Source organism: Salvelinus alpinus, chromosome 5, assembly GCF_045679555.1.
Source record: "Salvelinus alpinus chromosome 5, SLU_Salpinus.1, whole genome shotgun sequence".
NCBI classification, from domain to species: domain Eukaryota; kingdom Metazoa; phylum Chordata; class Actinopteri; order Salmoniformes; family Salmonidae; genus Salvelinus; species Salvelinus alpinus.
This window is the reverse complement of record NC_092090.1, coordinates 57,896,547-57,917,341: the sequence shown is the minus strand read 5'-3', so window position 1 is coordinate 57,917,341 and position 20,795 is coordinate 57,896,547. Positions and strand designations below refer to the sequence as shown.

Genomic DNA, 20,795 nt, shown 5'->3' with positions numbered 1-20,795 from the left:
AAATTTGGAGTCAGGCGATGACATGTTGTGTGGTCCTCCCACTACGACTCATCGGGAAAGCATACAGTTTATTAGGTTACAGATTAAATAAATAATGATGAACTTCACAGGGTGGTGAAAGTGCAAGGTGATGAGCTTGATGCTCCTTTCCAATAAATATCGAGGGTCGAATACTGGTGAGATGATAATCAATGCTTGACTGCCGTTTGACAAATAAAAATAATCTATCTCATTTGCCTATAATAATAATCTCAACATGTAGGCTATATGCGTGTGTAACGGATGTGAAATGGCTAGCTAGTTAGCGGGTACGCGCTACTAGCGTTTCAATCAGTTACGTCACTTGCTCTGAAACCTAGAAGTAGTGTTGCACCTTGCTCTGCAAGGGCCGCGGCCTTTGTGGAGCGATGGGTAACGATGCTTCGTGGGCGACCGTTGTTGATGTGTGCAGAGGGTCCCTGGTTCGCGCCCGGGTCGGGGCGAGGGGACGCCATAAAGTTATACTGTTACATTGATGCTGTTGACCCGGATCACTGGTTGCTGCGGAAAAGGAGGAGGTTGAAAGGGGGGTGAGTGTAACGGATGTGAAATGGTTAGCGGGTACGCGCTACTAGCGTTTCAATCAGTTACGTCACTTGCTCTGAAACCTAGAAGTAGTGTTGCACCTTGCTCTGCAAGGGCCGCGGCCTTTGTGGAGCGATGGGTAACGACGCTTCGTGGGTGTCAGTTGTTGATGTGTGCAGAGGGTCCCTGGTTCGCGCCCGTGTCGGGGCGAGGGGACGGTTTAAAGTTATACTGTTACACGTGATCTAGCCAATCTAACAACGCGCAGACAGCCTGTTGGCTATAATGCATGTGCCATTTCCAGAATTTGCACACTCACAATATAACACAACATTTTTGTGAGAAAATCGTCAGTAGAGTTGAAAATACGATGGACACCCATTTATTTTTTATTCGGTACATGGGAATTTAACCACAAAAGGTATTTTCTGTTCACTATGTCATCACGCACAGCCTTTTATCTGCATCAAAGCATCTCTTGTGGGAAAATGCCCATATTGTTTTTTATGAAGATTTTGAAATATTCGCATAAAAATCAGTCGCCAGTTGGATGGAAACCTTTGTTGCTTCACGCCTCAAGGCCGTTCATTCATTACGCTACACCAGGGATGGGCAACTCCAGTCCTCGGCGGCCTGAGTTGCCCATTCCTGCATTACACAGATGTCTCCTCACACGTCAAACACAATATGGCCGTCTCTCCCTCCCATTCTCACTCTCTCTCACACTCTCTTTTTCTATCACCCTCCTCCCCATCTCTCTCTCTGTCTATCTAACGTTATCTCTCTCCCACTCTCTCTTCTCCCTTTTCGCTCAAATGAGTGATCAGAAAGTGCGGCAATTTTTCATTATCAAGTCAGGGATGTGTGTTGGCAGTCCTGGCAGGGAGGGAGAGAAAGAGTGAGATAGGGCGGGTGGATGGGAGGCAGATACAAATCCCTTAGATTAGGATCCATCAGAACACGGATAACAGCCTTTGAAACATTGGTTATTTTCTGGCGGTTTCTCGGCTAACAGCAGGGGTATATTTTCCAGCGACAGTAGGCAGGTTTCCATTTCCTCAGGTTTATTCTACAATGTCGCAAAAAACACTGTGACTGACATGCGTAAGGGAAACAGCAGCTATAGGAGAAATGTTCTAAAGACAACATTGTTATCCATTCGGCAGCGGTGGATTTTCCTTTTGTAAAACATTTCTTTATTGCAAAAAAATCTGATGGAAACGTGTTTTTCAAATAAATGATGATTTTAAGGCACGTGACGTCATCACATAACTAGAAAGCTACGCTCCACATTTAATTCTACAAGCCTACTGCTTGCTATATAAATTGTTCGACTATAATAATGTGTCTTTGCAGGACAATGATTTTCTTGACTTTCAAGGATGCATGAATTGCTTCGCCCTGCGTTTCTGTTTGACTGGATGCAAGTTTTACCATCAAGTTATTTCAGATCTAGGCTACCGGAGTGCAAGTTTCACTATGGCACCGACCGTGGCGATGCGTTGGCCCATGATAATCATTAGAATATTGCAAATATTAATACATCTATCCCTGCTGGCTTTTGCGGACAAACTGAGACATTAAACGTATATCCGGTAGTGCATACAGGCTGTCGCCAATTTATTAATGCGCAATTTGACTAAATGGATATTGGAAACACTTCTACAACTTAATATTTATTCGACACTAGGTTTTTGCGAAAACTTTATTTTTAATGTGACGTAATTATGTCCAGCTGCTTTTATCGACACGACAGTTAAATGGAAACGCACGGCAGCAGGCAATCTATATCCTATGCAAACTTTCTAAATGTCGACAAGAAACAAGTGAATAATGGAAACGTAGCTAGTAATGTGAGTGTCTGAGGAAATGAAGTTGTACATTTGGAGTTGGGCTATGGGTGATGGATGACTCAGCCTAGCTACACCACAGGAGGCTCCTGAGGGAAGAACAGCTCTCAATAATGGCTGGAATGGAGCATATGGAATGGCATCAAACACATGGAAACCATGTGTTTGATGTATTTGATACCATTCCACTCATTCTCAGCTATTACCACGAGCCCATTCTCCAAATTAAGGTGCCACCAACCTCTTATGAGCTACACTTCCAGAAAAAGCGTACAGTTAGGGTACAGTAGTAGAACTCTTGAAGGAGTTCCCACATATGCTGAGCATGTGTTGGCTGCTTTTCCTTCACTCTGCTGTCCGATTCATCTCAAACCATCTCAATTTGGTTGAGGTCGGGGGATTGTGGAGGCCAGGTCATCTGATGCAGCACTCCATCACTGTCCTTGGTAAAATAGCCCTTACACAGCCTGGAGGTGTGTTGGGTCATTGTCCTGTTGAAAAACAGATGATAGTCCAACTAAGCCCAAACCAGACGGGATGGCGTATCGCTGCAGAATGCTGTGGTAGCCATGCTGGTTAAGTGTGCCTTGAATTCTACATAAATCACAGACAGTGTCACCAGCAAAGCACCCCCACCATAACATCTCCTCCTCCATGCTTTACGGTGGGAAATACACATGCGGAGATCATCTGTTCACCCACACCACTTCTCACAAAGACACGCCGGTTGGAACCAAAAATCTCAAATTTGGACTCATCAGACCAAAGGACAAATTTCCGCTGAAGAATGTCAATTTCTCGTGATTCTTGGCCCAAGCAAGTCTCTTCTTTTTTTTGGTGTCTTTTAGTAGTCTTTGCAGCAATTTGACCATGAAGGCCTGATTCACACAGTAACCTCTGAACAGTTGATGTTGAGATGTGTCTGTTACTTGAACTCTTTGAAGCATTTATTTGGGCAGCAATTTCTGAGGCTGGTAACTCTAATGAACTTATCCTCTGCAGCAGAGGTAACTCTGGGTCTTCCATTTCTGTGGCAGTCCTCATGAGAGCCAGTTTCAATCATAGAGCTTGATGGTTTTTGCGACTGCACTTGAAGAAAATGTTCCTTATTGACTGACCTTCATGTCTTAAAGTAATGATGGACTGTCGTTTCTCTTTGCTTATTTGAGATGTTCTTGCCATAATATGGACTTGGTCTTTTACCAAATAGGGCTATCTTATGTATACCCCACCCTACCTTGTCACAACACAACTGATTGGCTCAAACACATTAAGAATGAAAGCAATTCCACAAATGAACTAGTTAAGAAGGCACACCTGTTAATTGAAATGCATTCCAGGTGACTACCTCATGAAGCTGGTTGAGAGAATGCCAAGGGTGTGCAAAGCTGTCATTAAGGCAAAGGGTGGCTATTTGAAGAATCTCAAATCTAAAATATATTCTGATTTGTTTAACACTTTTTGGTTACTACATGATTCCACACATGTTATTTCATAGTTTTGATGTCTTCGCCATTATTCTACAATGTTGAAAATAGTAAAAAAATAAAGAAAAACACTTGAATGAGTAGGTGTTTCCTAACTTTTGACAGGTAGTGTACATAAGAGCAGGTGACAATAAAGAGCTGTAATTAATACTGTAGTGACCTTAATCTAACACTGAGCATTTCAATTCCAATCAATTCAGAAAGTCAACCCAATTCCAATTCCAAATGTATTTAATTGAAAAGCATTGAAGAGAAATGTGTACTTCCTGAATTGACTGGAATTGAAATGGAATTGACTCCAACTCTGGCTCTGAGCAAGGTTATTATAGTAAATTAAAAATGAAACTAAAATGAAAACTAATAATGAAAAAACAATTTAGTAAACTGAATTAAAATAAGGAAACTGAATTTGAAAAACGAAAACTATACTGAAAGTTTTATCTTTGACTACAAAACTAATTATAAATAAAATAAAACCATCATGAATTATGTCCAGTTTTTTTACAAAATGTTGGGGGGAAATCTAATGGGGTTTTCAAAGGAGTTCTCAAGCTTTTTTAATGGGGCATGCAAGCTTCTGAATCTGGCTGTCACGCCCTGACCGTAGAGAGCTTTTTATGTCTCTATTTTGGTTTGGTCAGGGTGTGATTTGGGTAGGCATTCTATGTTCCTTTTTCTATGATTTCTATTTCTTTGTGTTTGGCCGGGTGTGGTTCTCAATCAGAGGCAGCTGCCTATCGTTGTCTCTGATTGAGAACCATACTTAGGTAGCTTTTGCCCACCGACGCTTTGTGGGTAGTTGTTTTCTGTTTTTGTGTCTGCACCAGACAGAACTGTTTCATGTTGTTACATTTTGTTACTTTGTCTCAGTGTTAAGTTTTTAATAAATAATCATGAACACTTACCACACTGCGCTTTGGTCCGCACCTTCTTCATACGACGACCGTTACAGAACTACCCACCACCAAAGGACCAAGCAGCGTGGAAGAGAGGACTGGACATGGGAGGACATCCTGGACGGCAAGGGATCCTACACATTGGAGGAGATCCTGGCTAGAAGGGATCGCCTCCCATGGGAACAGGTGGAGGCAGTCAGGAAGGCAGAGGCAGCTAGGAAAGGGGCCAAGGATTGCATGGGAACACGGCTGGCAAGGAAGCCTGAGAGGCAGCCCCAAAAATGTTTTTTGGGGGGGCACACGGGGAGTGTGGCAGAGTCAGGTTGGAGACCTGAGCCAACTCCCCGTGCTTACCGTGGCGAGCATGTGACTGGTCAGGCGCACTGTGTCTCGGCCGAGCATTCACAGGCCGGTGTGCTCGGTGCCAGCGTCCCGCATTTGCCGGGTGGAAGTGGGCATCCAGCCAGAACGGGTGGTGCCAGCTCTGCGCTCGAGACCGCCAGTGCGCCTCCACGGCCCAGTGTATCCGGTGCCTCGGCCAAGGAAGAGGCCTCCTATGTGTCTTCCCAGCCCGGTGAGTCCTGTGCCTGCGCCCAGCCCGGAGCCTCCAGAGTCGCCCTCGAGCCCGGAGCCTCCAGAGTCGCCCCGGAGCCTCCAGAGTCGCCCTCGAGCCCGGAGCTTCCAGAGTCGCCCTCGAGCCCGGAGCTTCCAGAGTCGCCCTCGAGCCCGGAGCTTCCAGAGTCGCCCTCCAGCCCGGAGCTTCCAGAGTCGCCCTCCAGCCCGGAGCTTCCAGAGTCGCCCTCCAGCCCGGAGCTTCCAGAGTCGCCCTCCAGCCCGGAGCTTCCAGAGTCGCCCTCCAGCCCGGGGCCCGCTACGAGGGTCCCCAGTCCGGGGTCGGCGGCGAGGGTCCCCGCTCTAGAGGTGCCACCTAAGTGGGCTAAGCCAGAGGTGGAGCGGGGTCTACGTCCCGCACCAGAGCCGCCACCGTGGTGAAATGCCCACCCAGACCCTCCCCTATAGGTTCAGGTTTTGCGGCCGGAGTCCACACCTTTAGGGGGGGGGTACTGTCACGCCCTGGCCGTAGAGAGCTTTTTATGTCTCTGTTTTGGTTTGGTCAAGGTGTGATTTGGGTGGGCATTCTATGTTCAGAACTGTTTTGTGTTGTTACATTTTGTTATTTTGTCTGTGTTCAGTTTTTAATAAATAATCATGAACACTTACCACGCTGCGCTTTGGTCCACACCTTCTTCATACTACGACCGTTACACTGGCGGGTAAATGCTTCCAGGATATGGCTTTGTTTCAAATGGTCCTAGTTTATGCATCACTATCACCAAGCTAAGGGAACAAATCCACTAGGTTCCTCCTCTAACGTTCCCCTAACATTGTTTTAACATTCTCCATTCCCCTAATGTTCCCCTAACGTTGTTTTAACATTTCCCGTTCCCTTAACGCTCCTCCCCTAACGTTCCACCCTTAACGTTCCTTCCCAACATCCCCCTCACATTCCTCCCCTAACTTTCCTCCCCTAACATTCCTCCCTAACATTCCCCCCTTCCGTTACCCTAACATTATTTTAACATTCACCCTGTTCCCCTAACGTTCCTCCCCAAATGGGCCTAGGTTGTGCATCACTATCATTAGCTATCACTAGCTAAGGGAATAAATCCACTAGACTCCTCATCTACCATTCCCCTAACATTATTTTAACATTCCTCTTTTCCCCTAAAGTTCTCCTAATGTTCCCCTAACATTCTTTCCCTAACATTCCCCTAACATTCCCTGAACATTCCTCCCCTAACAGTCCCCTAACGTTCCTCTGCCAATGTTGCCTATAACATTGTTTTAAAGATGCACTATGCAGAAATCACTTTGCTTTCCTGGTTGTTAAAATTCGAATAGTTTGTCTAATTTCAGTTTGTGACAAAACAAGCAAGTATAGTGTAAAGAATCATTGTACCACCTAAACAGCTGTGAAAAATATTTCCCATAAGCAAAAATATTTCATTTTTAGCTGTTTGAAGCTGGTGTACGAAACCGAAAGTAAAAGATGCAAAAATGTAAAGTAAAAATGGGAAGCATAGAAATAGCACACAGAACAGATCTACCACTTATTAGACTTGCTTTCAATGAGAATGACAGATCTGTAACTCACAATTCTATGTGAATTTTGTCGGGTCGCCCAAAAAGTCAGATATTGCAGCTTTAACATTTCCCGTTCCCCCAACATGCCACCCCTGATGTACCCCTCACATTCTTTTAACATTCCCCCAAACGTTTCCACCCCTAACGTTCCCCTAACATTCCTCCCTTAACGTTCCCCTAACGTTCCTCCCCTAATGTTCCCCCAACATTTCTCCCTTAACGTTCTTCCCCTAACATTTCCCAAACAATATTTTCCCCCAACATTTTGGGGCCAAAACTCAAATGTTTTTTTTTTTATCTGGCAGGTAAAAAGTTGCCAGGGGATAGCTTTGTTTCAAATGGGCCTAGCTTGTGCATCACTATCACTAGCTATCACTAGCTAAGGGAAGAAATCCACTAGGTTGCTAGCCTAACCTAAGGCCACCATACTTTATATCTGTAACACTAAAACTAAAACTGAAGCTAAATACACTACATGTCCAAATGTATGTGGACACCCCTTCACATTAGTGGATTTGGCTTTTTCAGCCACACCCTTTGCTACCATGCAATCTTCATAGACAAATATTAGCAGTAGAATGGCCCCTACTGGAGAGCTCCGTAACTTTCAACGTGGCACCGTCATAGGATGCCACCTTTCCAACAAGTCAGTTTATCAAATTTCTGCCCTGCTTCCCCGGTCAACTGTAAGTGCTGTTATTGTGAAGTGACAACGTCTAAGAGCAACAACGGCTCAGCTGCGAAGTGGTAGGCCACACAAGCTCACAGAATGGGACCACCGAGTGCTGAAGCGCGTAGCGCGTAATAATCGCCTGTCCTCGGTTGCAACACTCACTACCAAGTTCCAAACAGCCTCTGGAAGCAACGTCAGCACAATAACTGTTGGCTGGAGCTTCATGAAATCGGTTTCCATGGCCAAGCAGCCTCACCCAGGCCTACGATCACCATGCGCAATGCCAAGCGTCGGCTGGAGTGGCGTAAAGCTCGGCAACACAAATCTGGGTTTGGCGGATGCCAGGGGAACGCTACCCGCCCGAATGCATAGTGCCAACTGTAAAGTTTGGTGGAGGAGGAATTATGGTTTGAGGCGATTTTTCATGGTTCCGGCTAGGCCCCTTAGTTCCAGTGAAGGGAAATCTTAACGCTTCAGCATACAATGACATTCTAGACAATTCTGTGCTTCCAACTTTGTGGCAACAGTTTTGGGAATGCCCCCTTGCACAAAGCGAGGTCAATACAGAAATGGTTTGTTGAGATTGGTGTGGAAGAACTTGACTGGCTTGCACAGAGCCCTGACCTGAACCCCATCTAACACCTTTAGGATGAATTCGAACGCCGATTGTGAGCCAGGCCTAATCGCCCAACATCAGTGCCCGACCTCACTAATGCTGTTGTGGCTGAATAGAAGCAAGTCCCCGCAGAAATGTTCCAACATCTAGCGGAAAGCCTTCCCAGAAAAGTGTGGGCTGTTATAGCAGGAAAGGGGGGACCAATACCATATTAATGCCCATGAATTTGGAATGAGAAGTTTGATGAGCAGGTGTCCACATACTTTTGGCAACATAGTGTAATATAAAAACAAAATATGAATAGTTTATGAAACTAAAACTGAATAAAACTATCAGGTTTCAGGTAAGACCAAAGTGCAGACTGTTGAAGTAACAATGTTTATTGTAGCAGGGGCAGGCAAACGACAGGTCAAGGCAGGCAGGGGTCGATAATCCAGAGTAGTGGGGACAAGGTACAGGACGGCAGGCCCAGGGTCAGGTCAGGCAGAGGTCGGTAATCCAAAGTAAGGGCAAAGGCACAGGACGGCAGGCATGCTTAGAGTCAGGACAGGCAAGGGTCAAAACCAGGAGGACGAGAAAAGAGAGACTGGGGAAAAGCAGGAGCTGAGACAAACCGCTGGTTGACTTGAACAAACAAGATGAACTGGCAACAGACAAACAGAGAACACATGTATAAATACACAGGGGATAAGTGGGGAAGATTGGCGACACCTGGAGGGGGGTGGAGACAAGCACAAGGACAAGTGAAACAGATCAGGGCGTGACATAAAACTAGCAAATCAGGTCTGAAAACTAACTGAAACTAAACTGAATTTCAAATGACAAATTGAAAAACGAATAGAAATAAAAAAGGAAAATAAAATCAAAAAATTATAATAACCTTTCTTCTCAGGACTTCTGCATGCACTGTAAGCATTGTTCTTGTTCTTTTAGAGGGCCCATATTCCGCCAGCTGTGCTGTCTGAACTGGTTGCTGGAGGCCCTGACTCTGGACAGGACTGGGAGAACTGGACCAGTCACATCCTGCTGGGATCTCAAGTAAGTCACTGGTCACAGGTCAGAGGTAATTGTATGGGCCCCAGGCAGCTTGGGTTGGGTTAGCTATTGTGTTGCTGCTACATAGTGAAAGGGCAGAGGCCAGGACTGAATCACAGTCTTGACCAGGGTTGGAGAGTAACTGATCACATGTAGTCTGATTACCCATAAAACTGTAACTGTAATCAGTTACGTTTCCAGCAAAAATATTGTAATCAGATTACAGATACTTTTAAAAAACTAGATGATTGGCTTACTTTTAAATTCAGAAAGGATGTTTGTGAAAAAATACATTATGACACATTTCTGTTTTCCAAATGGCATTTAATTCAACATGTAAAAAAAGCACAAGTTTAAGTTTGTTCCACCTGAGCGAGTCTGACCACAAGTTAGAGACCACTATGATGACACACCAAATGCATTTGATGGATCCTTTTTGTCTTCTTCAGATGCCCCTTAAGGGGAAAGTAATAAAAAAAAGTAATCAGAGTATGTTACTGAGTTTGGGTAATCCAAAAACTACATTACTGGTTACAATTTTGGACAGGTAACTAGTAACTGTAACAGATTACATTTTGAAAGTAACCTACTCAACCCTGATGATGACTAACATAATCATCAGGGATTGGCTCATTAACACTGTCAAGTCTTGACCCCAACCAGAGTAGAGCAGGGCAGTATGTTGTGTTTCAGTTCACCAACACAACACACAGCATCTGTAACATATCCCAATCACTCTGAGTCAGCCACAGAGCCACCGTTCACTACAGGCTGTAGAGACACAGGCTATGTTACAGTAGCATATCAATGGAAAGAAGACATACCCAAACGTGCTTCAGCCCATCTTAAAAGAAAAGGGGAAATCAGGTGCCCGACTGAGGGACTTGAAAATCCCCAAAACATTGCTTACCACAGGATACGACAACTGTTGACTATCCAGGACAATAAAGAAAAAGGAGCACTATGTTGCTGCATATATCAGATTTATTGACAGGACAAGAAAACAATCGGCTACGTTTCGGCATGAATCGCCTTCATCAGAGCCTTTTCCCCCAGGATAGTCACCAGTTGAAGTATCCTGGGGTAAGGAATGTTTTTCGGACAGAAGTATATCACTTAGAATGCCCAATAAATTGTTTAATTATACAGTAGGCGCTATATTAGTAAGGATATTGGAACAGAGGCTCAGATATGAGTGTGGTTCATAGAGGAAGCCTGGGGCCGAGGCAGACAGACAGTGGTAAATTAACTATAAACCAAACCCTTGGGGGTTAGAGCAGAGAGAGGAGATTGCATTCCTCCGTCTCCACGTCCCCTCAGGTTCACTATATACCTCGCCTGATACTGACCCAACACAGGAAGGGAGGAGACAAAGATTGAGTAGAAAACCCACCCTGCTCTGCCATGCTGTACAGCACCAAGCTCCATAACCATAACTCAAAACCTACTGTCATAACCATATCCATTCCTTTCACTGACAATACTATTATCACGATACACAGAGGATATAGATTTCTTCCTCTCTCTCTCAATCTCATTTTCTCTCTCTGACACTTTCTCTTCCTCTCACTCTCTTTTTTTTTATTCATCGTTCACTATCTTGCTCTGACTGCAGCCTTCCCGACTTCTCTCATCTCTACCTCTTTTTCTTCTTTTCACATTTTCAATCCCTCTATATTTGTCTCTCTTTCCTGATATAGAGGTGGGAATGAGTACCCTGAAAAGCCAATGATTTGAATGCTCTGCTTCTTAAGGCGTCAGACGAGACACTGAGAGGCAGAATGGATGGATTCAGGAAATGTATAAAGCGCTGTCTCTGTGCTCTGCTCTCACAATGGGGCTTGGTAGAAATGTATTAGGAAATCATCACCCATCTCTCCCTGGAAGTGTTGAATTAGTGATGGGAAAGGAAGGAAAAGAGGAGAGAGCGGAGAGGGATGGAGGGCAGAAAACAGTATGTCACAAAAGCGCTCCTCGGAGTATTGCAAGTAACTGCCTTGAGGCCCTTCCGTTCTCACTGACTCTGCTCCGAATCACATTTCCTATCAGTTTAAGCTTTATGGGAGAAATTATACAGTAGAAGTATTACAGAGAGAGACTGAAATCATATCACAAGGTTATTATAGTACTACAGCGGTTTCCAACAAATGTTATTGGTCGCATACACGTGATTAGCAGATGTTATTGCGGGTGTAGCGAAATGTTTGTGTTTCTAGCTCCGACAGTGCAGTAATATCTAACAAATGACACAACATATAACCAATATTTTTTTATTATACTATGTCAGTGAGTTAAGAACAAATTCTTATTTACTATGACAGCCTACCAGGGAACAGTGGGTTAACTGCCTTGTTCAGGGGCAGAACGACAGATTCTTACCTTGTCAGCTCAGGGATTCAATCCAGCAACCTTTCGATTACTGGCCCAATGCTCGAACCACTAGGCTACCTGCCGCCCCATACACACAAATGTAAGTAGGAATGAATTAAGACTATATACATATGGACGAGCGATGTCAGAGCGGAACGGACTAAGATACAGTAGAATAGTATAGAAAACAGTATATGCATATGAGATGAGTAATGCAAGATATGTAAACATTATTAAGTGAATGAGATACCGTAGAGAAAACAGTATATCCACATGAGATGAGCAATGCCAGATATGTAAACATTAAGTGACTAAGATACCGTAGAATAGTATAGAAAACAGTATATACTTATGAGATGAATAATGCAAGATATGTAAACATTATTAAGTGACTAAGATACAGTAGAATAGTATAGAATACAGTATAAACAAATGAGATGATTAATGCCAGATATGTACACTACCATTCAAAAGTTTGGGGTCACTTAGAAATGTCCTTGTTTTTGAAAGAAAAGCACATTTTCTTTCAAGGGAGTACAGATGGAGACTGAGCACACACCCTTGTGGGGCCCCAGGTAGCCTAGTGGTTAGAGCGTTGGACTAGTAACTAGTAAAGGTTGCAAGATCAAATCCCTGAGGTGACAAGGAAAAAATCTGTTGTTCTACCCCTGAACAAGGCAGTTAAGCCACTGTTCCTAGGCTGTCACTGAAAGTTAGAATTTGTTCTTAACTGACTTGCCTAGTTAAATTAAGGTAAAAGGATCAATGGAGGTGATGTTTCGTACCTTCACAACCTGGATGTACTATGTGTGCGCAGTGATAAAAAATCAAGGTAGTGAATTATGATTTGGGTCAGGGTCTTGTCATTCCAAGGCTGCGTATGTGTGCATGCCTCTCTTTGTCCCCACTCCAAGGCTGGGTGATGGAGACAAGAAAGGTCGCGGTGTGATGAATGTGTCTCAACTCACACACACCCAACCCCGCTAAACACTTCTTTTTTCCTGTTACCCAGGGACCCTGGCCAAGGAAAAACCACCATAAAGACCCTGAATAAAGAGAGAGCCATAGAGACCAAATGGGACCAGTTTGTGTCTCTGCAAAAGGTCTTCTTTGTCTTTTCTCTTATCTCTCTATGCCTATCCACCTCTTGAGTTTAATTCTGGGGTTGTGTCCTTAAAAGGGTTGTCACTTAAAGTCATATTACCAGCTTCAGAGGAGGCGAAACAAGCCGTACAACACACACACCCATACATAGACATTTGTCGCACACTCACACACGCACACAGCCAGACACATACACACTCCCAGCCAGACACATACACACTCCTTGGGGATGCTTGCCTGTGTGTGTCTGTGGCAGTAGAGGACATTAGGAGAGCTGAGAGCTGTTGCAGCTGAAGTCTTGTGCTCCTCTCCTCTACACACACACACACACACACACACACACACACACACACACACACACACACACACACACACACACACACACACACACACACACACACACACACACACACACACACACACACACACAGAGACACTGATAGACAGGCTGGAGAGAGGGAAGGGCACAGGGGAGAGAGAAAAAGAGATGGAGAGAGGAAATGGAGATACGTGACTGTCTCCTCTGCAAATCCTCATACTGTATGTCCTCCTCATCCAAGGAGAGATGTGTTTGTGTGTGTGTCTGCTTCCCTGCATGCCTGTCTGTCTGTGTATGTACGTGAGTCTCTGTGTGCCTGTGCATATGCAAGGCTCTAGGTGCGTTTTTATGAAAGTCTATGCGTGGAAATCCCCTCTGACACCTCCTTCTCACCTCATCCCCTAGCCACGTAGAAGAGGCTCCAGGCCAGCCCGCTCCTCCTCTGGTCGTCTGTACCTGTTGAAGGGGTCCTCCCTGAGCGTAGCCTCCTCCTCAGCCCTCACCACCCCTACCCTTCTGGGCAGCCTGTCCTCCCTGGGCCCTGGGATAGAAGACACTGGAGCTACATTAACTGGAGCTATAGTGACTACCAGTGGAACCAGCCAGGATAGTGCGGAGCTACCAGGAGCAGGAGGGGACTCCGAGACAGAGCTGCCCATGTCAGAGTGTAAGTAAATAGAGTCTTGTATGTAATATTCAGAGGGTTCTCTGTGGTAAAAATGTGTGTGTGTGTGTGTGTGTGTGTGTGTGTGTGTGTGTGTGTGTGTGTGTGTGTGTGTGTGTGTGTGTGTGTGTGTGTGTGTGTGTGTGTGTGTGTGTGTGTGTGTGTGTGTGTGCGCGCACAGAGGAGGTGCCGGGGCCCGCTTGTTACTCCATGTCATCTGGTTCTGCGTTTTTGGAGCCAGAATGAGCCCAATCTGTTTCCCATCAGCCCTGTCACTCTGCAGGAACATCTGCGGCGTGCGCACGGAACCCAAAGACCCACACACACACACATCTACGCACAGAACCCAAACACCCGGATCCCGTTGTCATAGGAACAGCTCTTCCTTCTGACGTGATCGTGATATGACACACACCCTGGGCTCAAAGTGAAATGTTTGTTTTGAAGGGATGTTTTCCTCATACAACACGTCACTTCTGACTCTTACACTGCATCTGATATGGCACCCAAATCCCTCTATGGGGCACATTGGGCTCTTGTCAAATGTAGTGCGCTATGTAGGGAATAGAGCGCCATCTCAGATGCAGTATAGGAGTCAGAAGTGAGAGAGAGAAAGCCTCCAGATGTGTCTGTATTGCGCGTGCCAGGGGGGAAAGGCCCACTCGCTCTCAGAGCTTTGCGTTGGTTCCTTTGGGTTGATTTCATCCCATGCCGTTCCAGTAATGAAGCCCAACACAACACTGCTGCTTTCTACCCTGGTCACTGTAGTCAGGTCACTAAAGGGCCCGCTAGCTGGACGGCTAGCTAAAGCCTCCCTCACTACTCTCCAGCTCTGGCTTCCCAGAGTGTTTTGCATCAAAGCTGGAGGATAATTAGTCAACTGATCTATCCAAGAGCGATCAGAGCCTTCGTTATGCTATCACATTCTGACGAAAGACTAGTTTTGTTTGATCGAGTCATCGTCAGTTCGTTGTCGTATCCCCCCGTCATAGGTTAAAGCAATTAACTGCTCTTCTCCATAATCCACAGAGTTATGCCTCAAATCCAGAAATTGGGCACCAGAGATATTCAGCTGAGCTCACTCACTCCGCCCGCCCCAAGGCACATTTTTACCTGAAAAATAAAAGAATAAAAGAAGTATGCGTCCCTCTTCCCTATGTAGTGCACTACTTGTAAACAGGGCTCTGGTCAAAAGCAGTGCACAATATAGGAGATAGGGTGTTATTTGGGATGCAAAAATTAGTGTGAAGGGAGGAACTTTCTTTTCTTTCATTTTAAAAACTCTTTGATGAAAAAGGAATCAACATTTGGGCACTGATTATTTGAATATTTTCATAAAAGATAATACATTTATATTATGAGTTAATTATAAAATTATATTAAATATAAAGCCAGAACAATTGGTTACAATGATTGGCTATTATCATTTTTGACGGTGTGTTTTATGGTGGGGTTTTCCTATGAGGTATCTATCACATTAATCACCACGTTATTCATTTTGTCTCACATAATATAAGTTGCATAATTCTAGTTGGTGTATTTTCATATTTTGATTCATGTATTCCATTCTATTCGAGTGCTTTATGAAGATTTAGTGCAATGTCATTTTGTGTGTGTCACTTGTGATTCCAACATAGTGTGTTTCAAAGAGATCTTGTTCTGTAGCCGACAATCTCTGTTCATCTGAACTGACTTTGAATTCATTACTGCATCTGAACAGCAGAGGGAGCTAGGGGATCATTTTTGTCTCATAAAACGCTACTCTCCTTACATTAACATTTTAGTCATTTAGTAGACACTCTTATCCAGAGTGCATACATTGTAATACTGGTCCCCTGTGGGAATTGCACCCACAACCCTGGCATTGCAAGTGCCATCCTCTACCAAGTCCTTCTGGCAATTACTCTGAGCAGAGAGATGACAACTTTTGATTTTCTCATTAAATAGCCTACTATTCGACTTTTATGATTTTGTTTCTTTAAAAAAAGTAAATCATTTCTTTGTTGAATCGTCTCTAAAAAAATAAAGGCGGTGACACCTGTGAGATGTGAGTCCTATAGGCTACAGAGAGACCAACAAAAAGTTGTCATTTTAATGTTGTCATTGTTCATGTTTACTGCCTCTCCGCCCAGACCTTCAGAAGCTGCTCGATGAAGTCCACCAGAGTGTCACCAAAGACTTAAGTGGTCCAGAGCAGATTCATGGCAACGGCACTTTGACTGTCGGATACCGGTAACACCCCCTAGGCCTAGCCACATTCCACTCCCCTTTCTGGTCACTACTCTTCTGCATTTGCTCTTTCCGCTTTCATCCCTTACTCTCCCGCTCCTCTCTTTTCCTTTCCTCGGCAATAGATTAAAGGGGTACCGAGACAAGTTATCTCTGGAATTAACAACTTCATAAATGGCTATGTATGTAGAGGCTGTTGGAATTGAGCTAGTGGATGATTACATAATGTCGACTGAGTAAAGTAAAGGCATATCATGGTGACCAGGTTAGCAATTAAACATTTGCATTTCCACCCAGACTTCAACCCCGTGTTAACTCCAGACCCCAGGGTGAGAGGGTGATCTAATATGTAAACGCCCTAACTAAATACTAACGGATTTGTTCCCTCACACAACAGGCCACCTACCCAACCCACCCCTCAGAGAGGGGACAACACAACGCACACCAAGACCAAAGACACACCAAGACCCAAAAGGTTGACTTGCTACACCTCAAATTACTACTACTTTTCTACCGTTCTACCAGCTGCAGAATAAAAAAATCAATTCTGTCCTGCCCTGTCTGTTTTAAATGTTTAAGTTTGTTTTGGGAACTTTTCCGTGTTGAAAGTTGAGGCGCTTTGCCCCAGAAGATGTCAGGTTTGCGAGGAAGAGCTATTTTGCAGACAGAAAATGTTGCCTACACTATTTTACTATACTGCATTACATTGAGTATCATATTGCATTGAGTGTAACTGTGTTGTATTGAAAAAAGCCTGGTCTCTGTCTCTGTGTGTAGTTGTCCTGCTAAAGCCACTGTCTCTCTAGCTCTAGTCACAACAACTCAATCAGTCAATCAATCTATCAATCATGGTATTGTATTAAAAAAAATACATATACAGTATATAAAGTTTCCCTGCTAAGCCTGCATTGTGTGTAATTTCAGTGCATTCAGAAAGTATTCAGACCCTTTGACTTTTTCTACATTTTGTTACGTTACAGCCTTATTCTAAAATGGAAGAAATGTATTTTTACCCTCATCAATCTACACACAATACCCCATGATGAAAAACCGTAAACAGTTTTTAATTTTTTTTCTCACATTTAAACAAAAACACCTTATTTACATAAGTATTCAGACCCTTTGCTATGAGACTCGAAATTGAGCTCAGGTGCATCCTGTTTCCATTGATCATTCTTGAGATGTTTCTACAACTTGATTAGAGTTCACCTGTGGTAAATTCAATTGATTGGACATGATTTGGAAAGGCACACACCTGTCTATATAATGTCCCACAGTTGACAGTGCATGTCAGAGCAAAAACCAAGCCATGAGGTCGAAGGAATTGTGTGTAGAGACAGGACTGTGTCGAGGCACAGATCTGGAGAAGGGTACCAAAAAATGTCTGAAGCATTGAAGGTCCCCAAGAACACAGTGGCCTCCATCATTCTTAAATGGAAGAAGTTTGGAACCACCAAGACTCTGCCTACAGCTGACCGCCTGGCCAAACTGAGTAATCGGGGGAGAAAGGTCTTGGTCAGGGAGGTGACCAAGAACCCGATGATCACTGACAGAGCTCCATTGTTCCTCTTTGGAGATGGGAGAACCTTCCAGGAGGACAACCATCTCTGCAGCGCTCCACCAATCAGGCCTTTATGGTAGAGTGGCCAGACGGAAGCCACTCCTCAGTAAAAGGCACATGACAGCCCACTTGGAGTTTGCCAAAAGGAACCGAAATACTCTCAGACCATAAGAAACAAGATTCTCTGGTCTGATGAAACCAAGATTGAACTCTTTGGCCTGAATGCCAAGCGCCATGTCTGGAGGAAACCTGGCACCATCCCGACGGTGAAGCATGGTGGTGGCAGCATAATGCTATGGGGATGTTTTTCAGTGGCAGGGACTGGGAGATTGGTCAGGATCAAGGGAAAGATGAACCGAGCAAAGTACAGATAGATCCTTGATGAAAACCTGCTCCACAGCGCTCTGGACCTCAGTCTGGGGCAAGGGTTCACCTTCTAACAGGATGATGACACTAAGCACACAGCCAAGACAACGCAGGAGTGGCTTCGGGACAAGTCTCTGAATGTCCTTGAGTGGCCCAGCTAGAGCCCGGACTTGAACACAATTGAACATCTCTGGAGAGACCTGAAAATAGCTGTGCAGCGACGCTCCCCATCCAACCTGAGAGAGCTTGAGAGGATCTGTAGACAATAATGGGAGAAACTCCCTAAATACAGGTGTGCCAAGCTTGTAGCTTCATACCCAAGGAGACTCGAGGCTGTAATCGCTGCCAAAGGTGCTTCAACAAAGTACTGAGTAAAGGGTCGGAATACTTATGTAAATGTGATATTTCCAGTTTTTTTTATTTATACATTTGCGAAAATGTACAAAAATAAAACCAGTTTTTGCTTTGTCCTTATGGGGTATTGTGTTTAGTATGATGACAAAATAAAACTATTTAATCCATTTTAGAATAAAGCTGTAACGTATCAAAATGTGGAAAAAGTCAAGGGGTCTGAATACTTTCCGAATACACTGTACATGTTATGTTTTTGTATTGCAAAGTCATTCTGTCTCTCTCTCTGTCTCTCAATTCAATTTAAGGGCTTTATTGGCATGGGAAACATATTACATTGCCAAAGCAAGTGAAATAGATAATTAACAGAAGTGAAATAAACAATAAAAAATGAACAGTAAACATTACACTTACAAAAGTTCCAAAATAGTAAAGACATTTCAAATGTCATATTATGTCTATATACAAGTACAAAAGGGAAAATAAATAAACATAAATATAGGTTGTATTTACAATGTTTTTTGTTCTCACTGGTTGCCCTTTTCTTGTGGCAACAGGTCACAAATCTTGCTGCTGTGATTGCACATATTTCACCCAATAGATATGGGAGTTTATCAAAATTAGATTTGTTTTCGAATTCTTTGTGGATCTGTGTAATCTGAGGGAAATATGTGTCCCTAAAATGGTCATATATTTGGCAGGAGGTTAGGAAGTGCAGCTCAGTTTCCACCTCATTTTGTGGGCAGTGTGCACATAGCCTGTCTTCACTTGAGAGCCAGGTCTGCCTTCGGGGGCCTTTCTCAATAGCAAGGCTATGCTCACTGAGTCTGTACATTGTCAAAGATTTCCTTAATTTTTGGTCAGTAACAGTGGTCAGGTATTCTGCCACTGTGTACTCTCTGTTTAGAGCCAAATAGCATTCTAGTTTGCTCAGTTTTTTGGTAAATTATATCCAATGTTTCAAGTAATTATCTTTATTTTTTTCTCTTTCTCTCTCTCCGTGTATAGTTGTCCTGCCAAGCCTCTGTCAGCCACCAGTGAGTTGATCAGCAGTAAGAGGTCCATGCTGTGGGATATGAGGAAAGCCTATGAGGAGAGAGCAGAGGAGCTGGCCCAGAGCTTCAGTGACAGTCTGGACCACAATGCCAGGTGACTGTCCCCTCTCTGACCATCTAGTTCTGGTCACAATTCACCTCCACAAATGTTTATATTAGTTTAACTAGGCAAGTCAGTTAAGAACAAATTCTTATTTACAATGACGGCCTATCCCGGTCAATTGTGCACTGCCCTATGGGACTCCCAATCACAGCCAGATGTGATAGAGCCTGGATTCAAACCAGGTAATGTAGTGACACCTCTTGCACTGAGATGCCGCGCCTTAGACCGCTGCGCTACTCGGGAGCCCCAATCTGACTTTTGTCCCTTTTCCTCAGAGAGAGAGGCATGCCTGTGTTGTCTTCTAAAGCCATGTTTGTTCAATGACCAATTAATCTCTAATGCTGGTCAGTTTTTAGTCTCAAAAGCATTGACCACGACATGATTTGAACACGTAACCTTGCAATCTGGAGTCAGACGCGCTACTGTTGCGCCACAAAGTCTGGTGGTGTATTAACTGAGCTATCAGGCCTCTCGAAGTGCTGATCCTCACATGGTGTTCAGTTTCTCATTTCAAGCAGAAAGATATCAAACAGTCTACTTACTTAGGACCTTGTGGCGCAACAGTAATGCGTCGGACTCCAGATCAGAAGGTTGCGCATTCAAATCATGTCAGGATTCATGTTTTTAAGCATGAATGAAAACGGGGCCTGCTCTGACCAGCACTGGTCCCATGTGGCTCAGTTGGTAGAGCATGGCACTTGCAATGCCAGGATTGTGGGTTTGATTTCCACGGGGGACCAGTACAAACAAATATTTAAATGTATGCAGTCATCTACTGTAAGTTGCTGTGGATAAGAGCATCTGCTAAATATGTAAAATGAGGTGAGTTGGTCTCTGAACAACCACACCACAAGGTCATAGGTAACTAACCAGGCAGTATGAGACTGTTTCTTTGAATTTTCCCACATCTTTCTCTGGGGAAAGAAGCAGACAACCTAATTATGATAAGTGTACTATAAATCAAATGTTATTGGGCATATACACATGGTTAGCAGATGTTATTGCGAGTGTAGCGAAATGCTTCTAGTTCTGACAGTGCAGTAATATCTAACAATTCTACAACAGATACCAAATACAAACAAATCTAAGTAAAATAATAAGAATATATAAATATATGGATGAGCAATAACAAAGTTTCATAGGCAAGATGCAATAGGTAGTATATACATATGATATGTAAACATTAGTAAAGTGACTAGTGTTCCATCTATTAATGTGGCCAATAATTTCACGTCTGTGTATGTAGGCTGCAGCCTCTCTGTGCTAGTGACAGCTGTTTAACAGTCTGATGGCCTTGAGATAGAAGCTGTTTTTCAGTCTCTCGGTCCCAGCTTTGATGCACCTGTACTGACCTCGCCTTCTGGATGGTAGCTGAGTGAACAAGCAGTGGCTCGGGTGCTGGTTGTA

General features: G+C 44.0%; 1 protein-coding gene across 1 annotated transcript in view; it reads left to right on the top strand.

Moving 5' to 3' along the window:
- Window positions 1–20,795, top strand: part of LOC139576380 (coiled-coil domain-containing protein 60-like) — a 64,345-nt gene that overhangs the window by 32,370 nt on the left and 11,180 nt on the right. Inside the window, exons 5-10 of the mRNA XM_071402464.1 lie at window positions 9,165–9,269; window positions 12,649–12,739; window positions 13,465–13,726; window positions 15,856–15,955; window positions 16,350–16,427; window positions 19,239–19,379. Coding sequence (XP_071258565.1) covers window positions 9,165–9,269; window positions 12,649–12,739; window positions 13,465–13,726; window positions 15,856–15,955; window positions 16,350–16,427; window positions 19,239–19,379 — 777 coding nt within the window. The remainder of the gene's footprint in view (window positions 1–9,164; window positions 9,270–12,648; window positions 12,740–13,464; window positions 13,727–15,855; window positions 15,956–16,349; window positions 16,428–19,238; window positions 19,380–20,795) is intronic.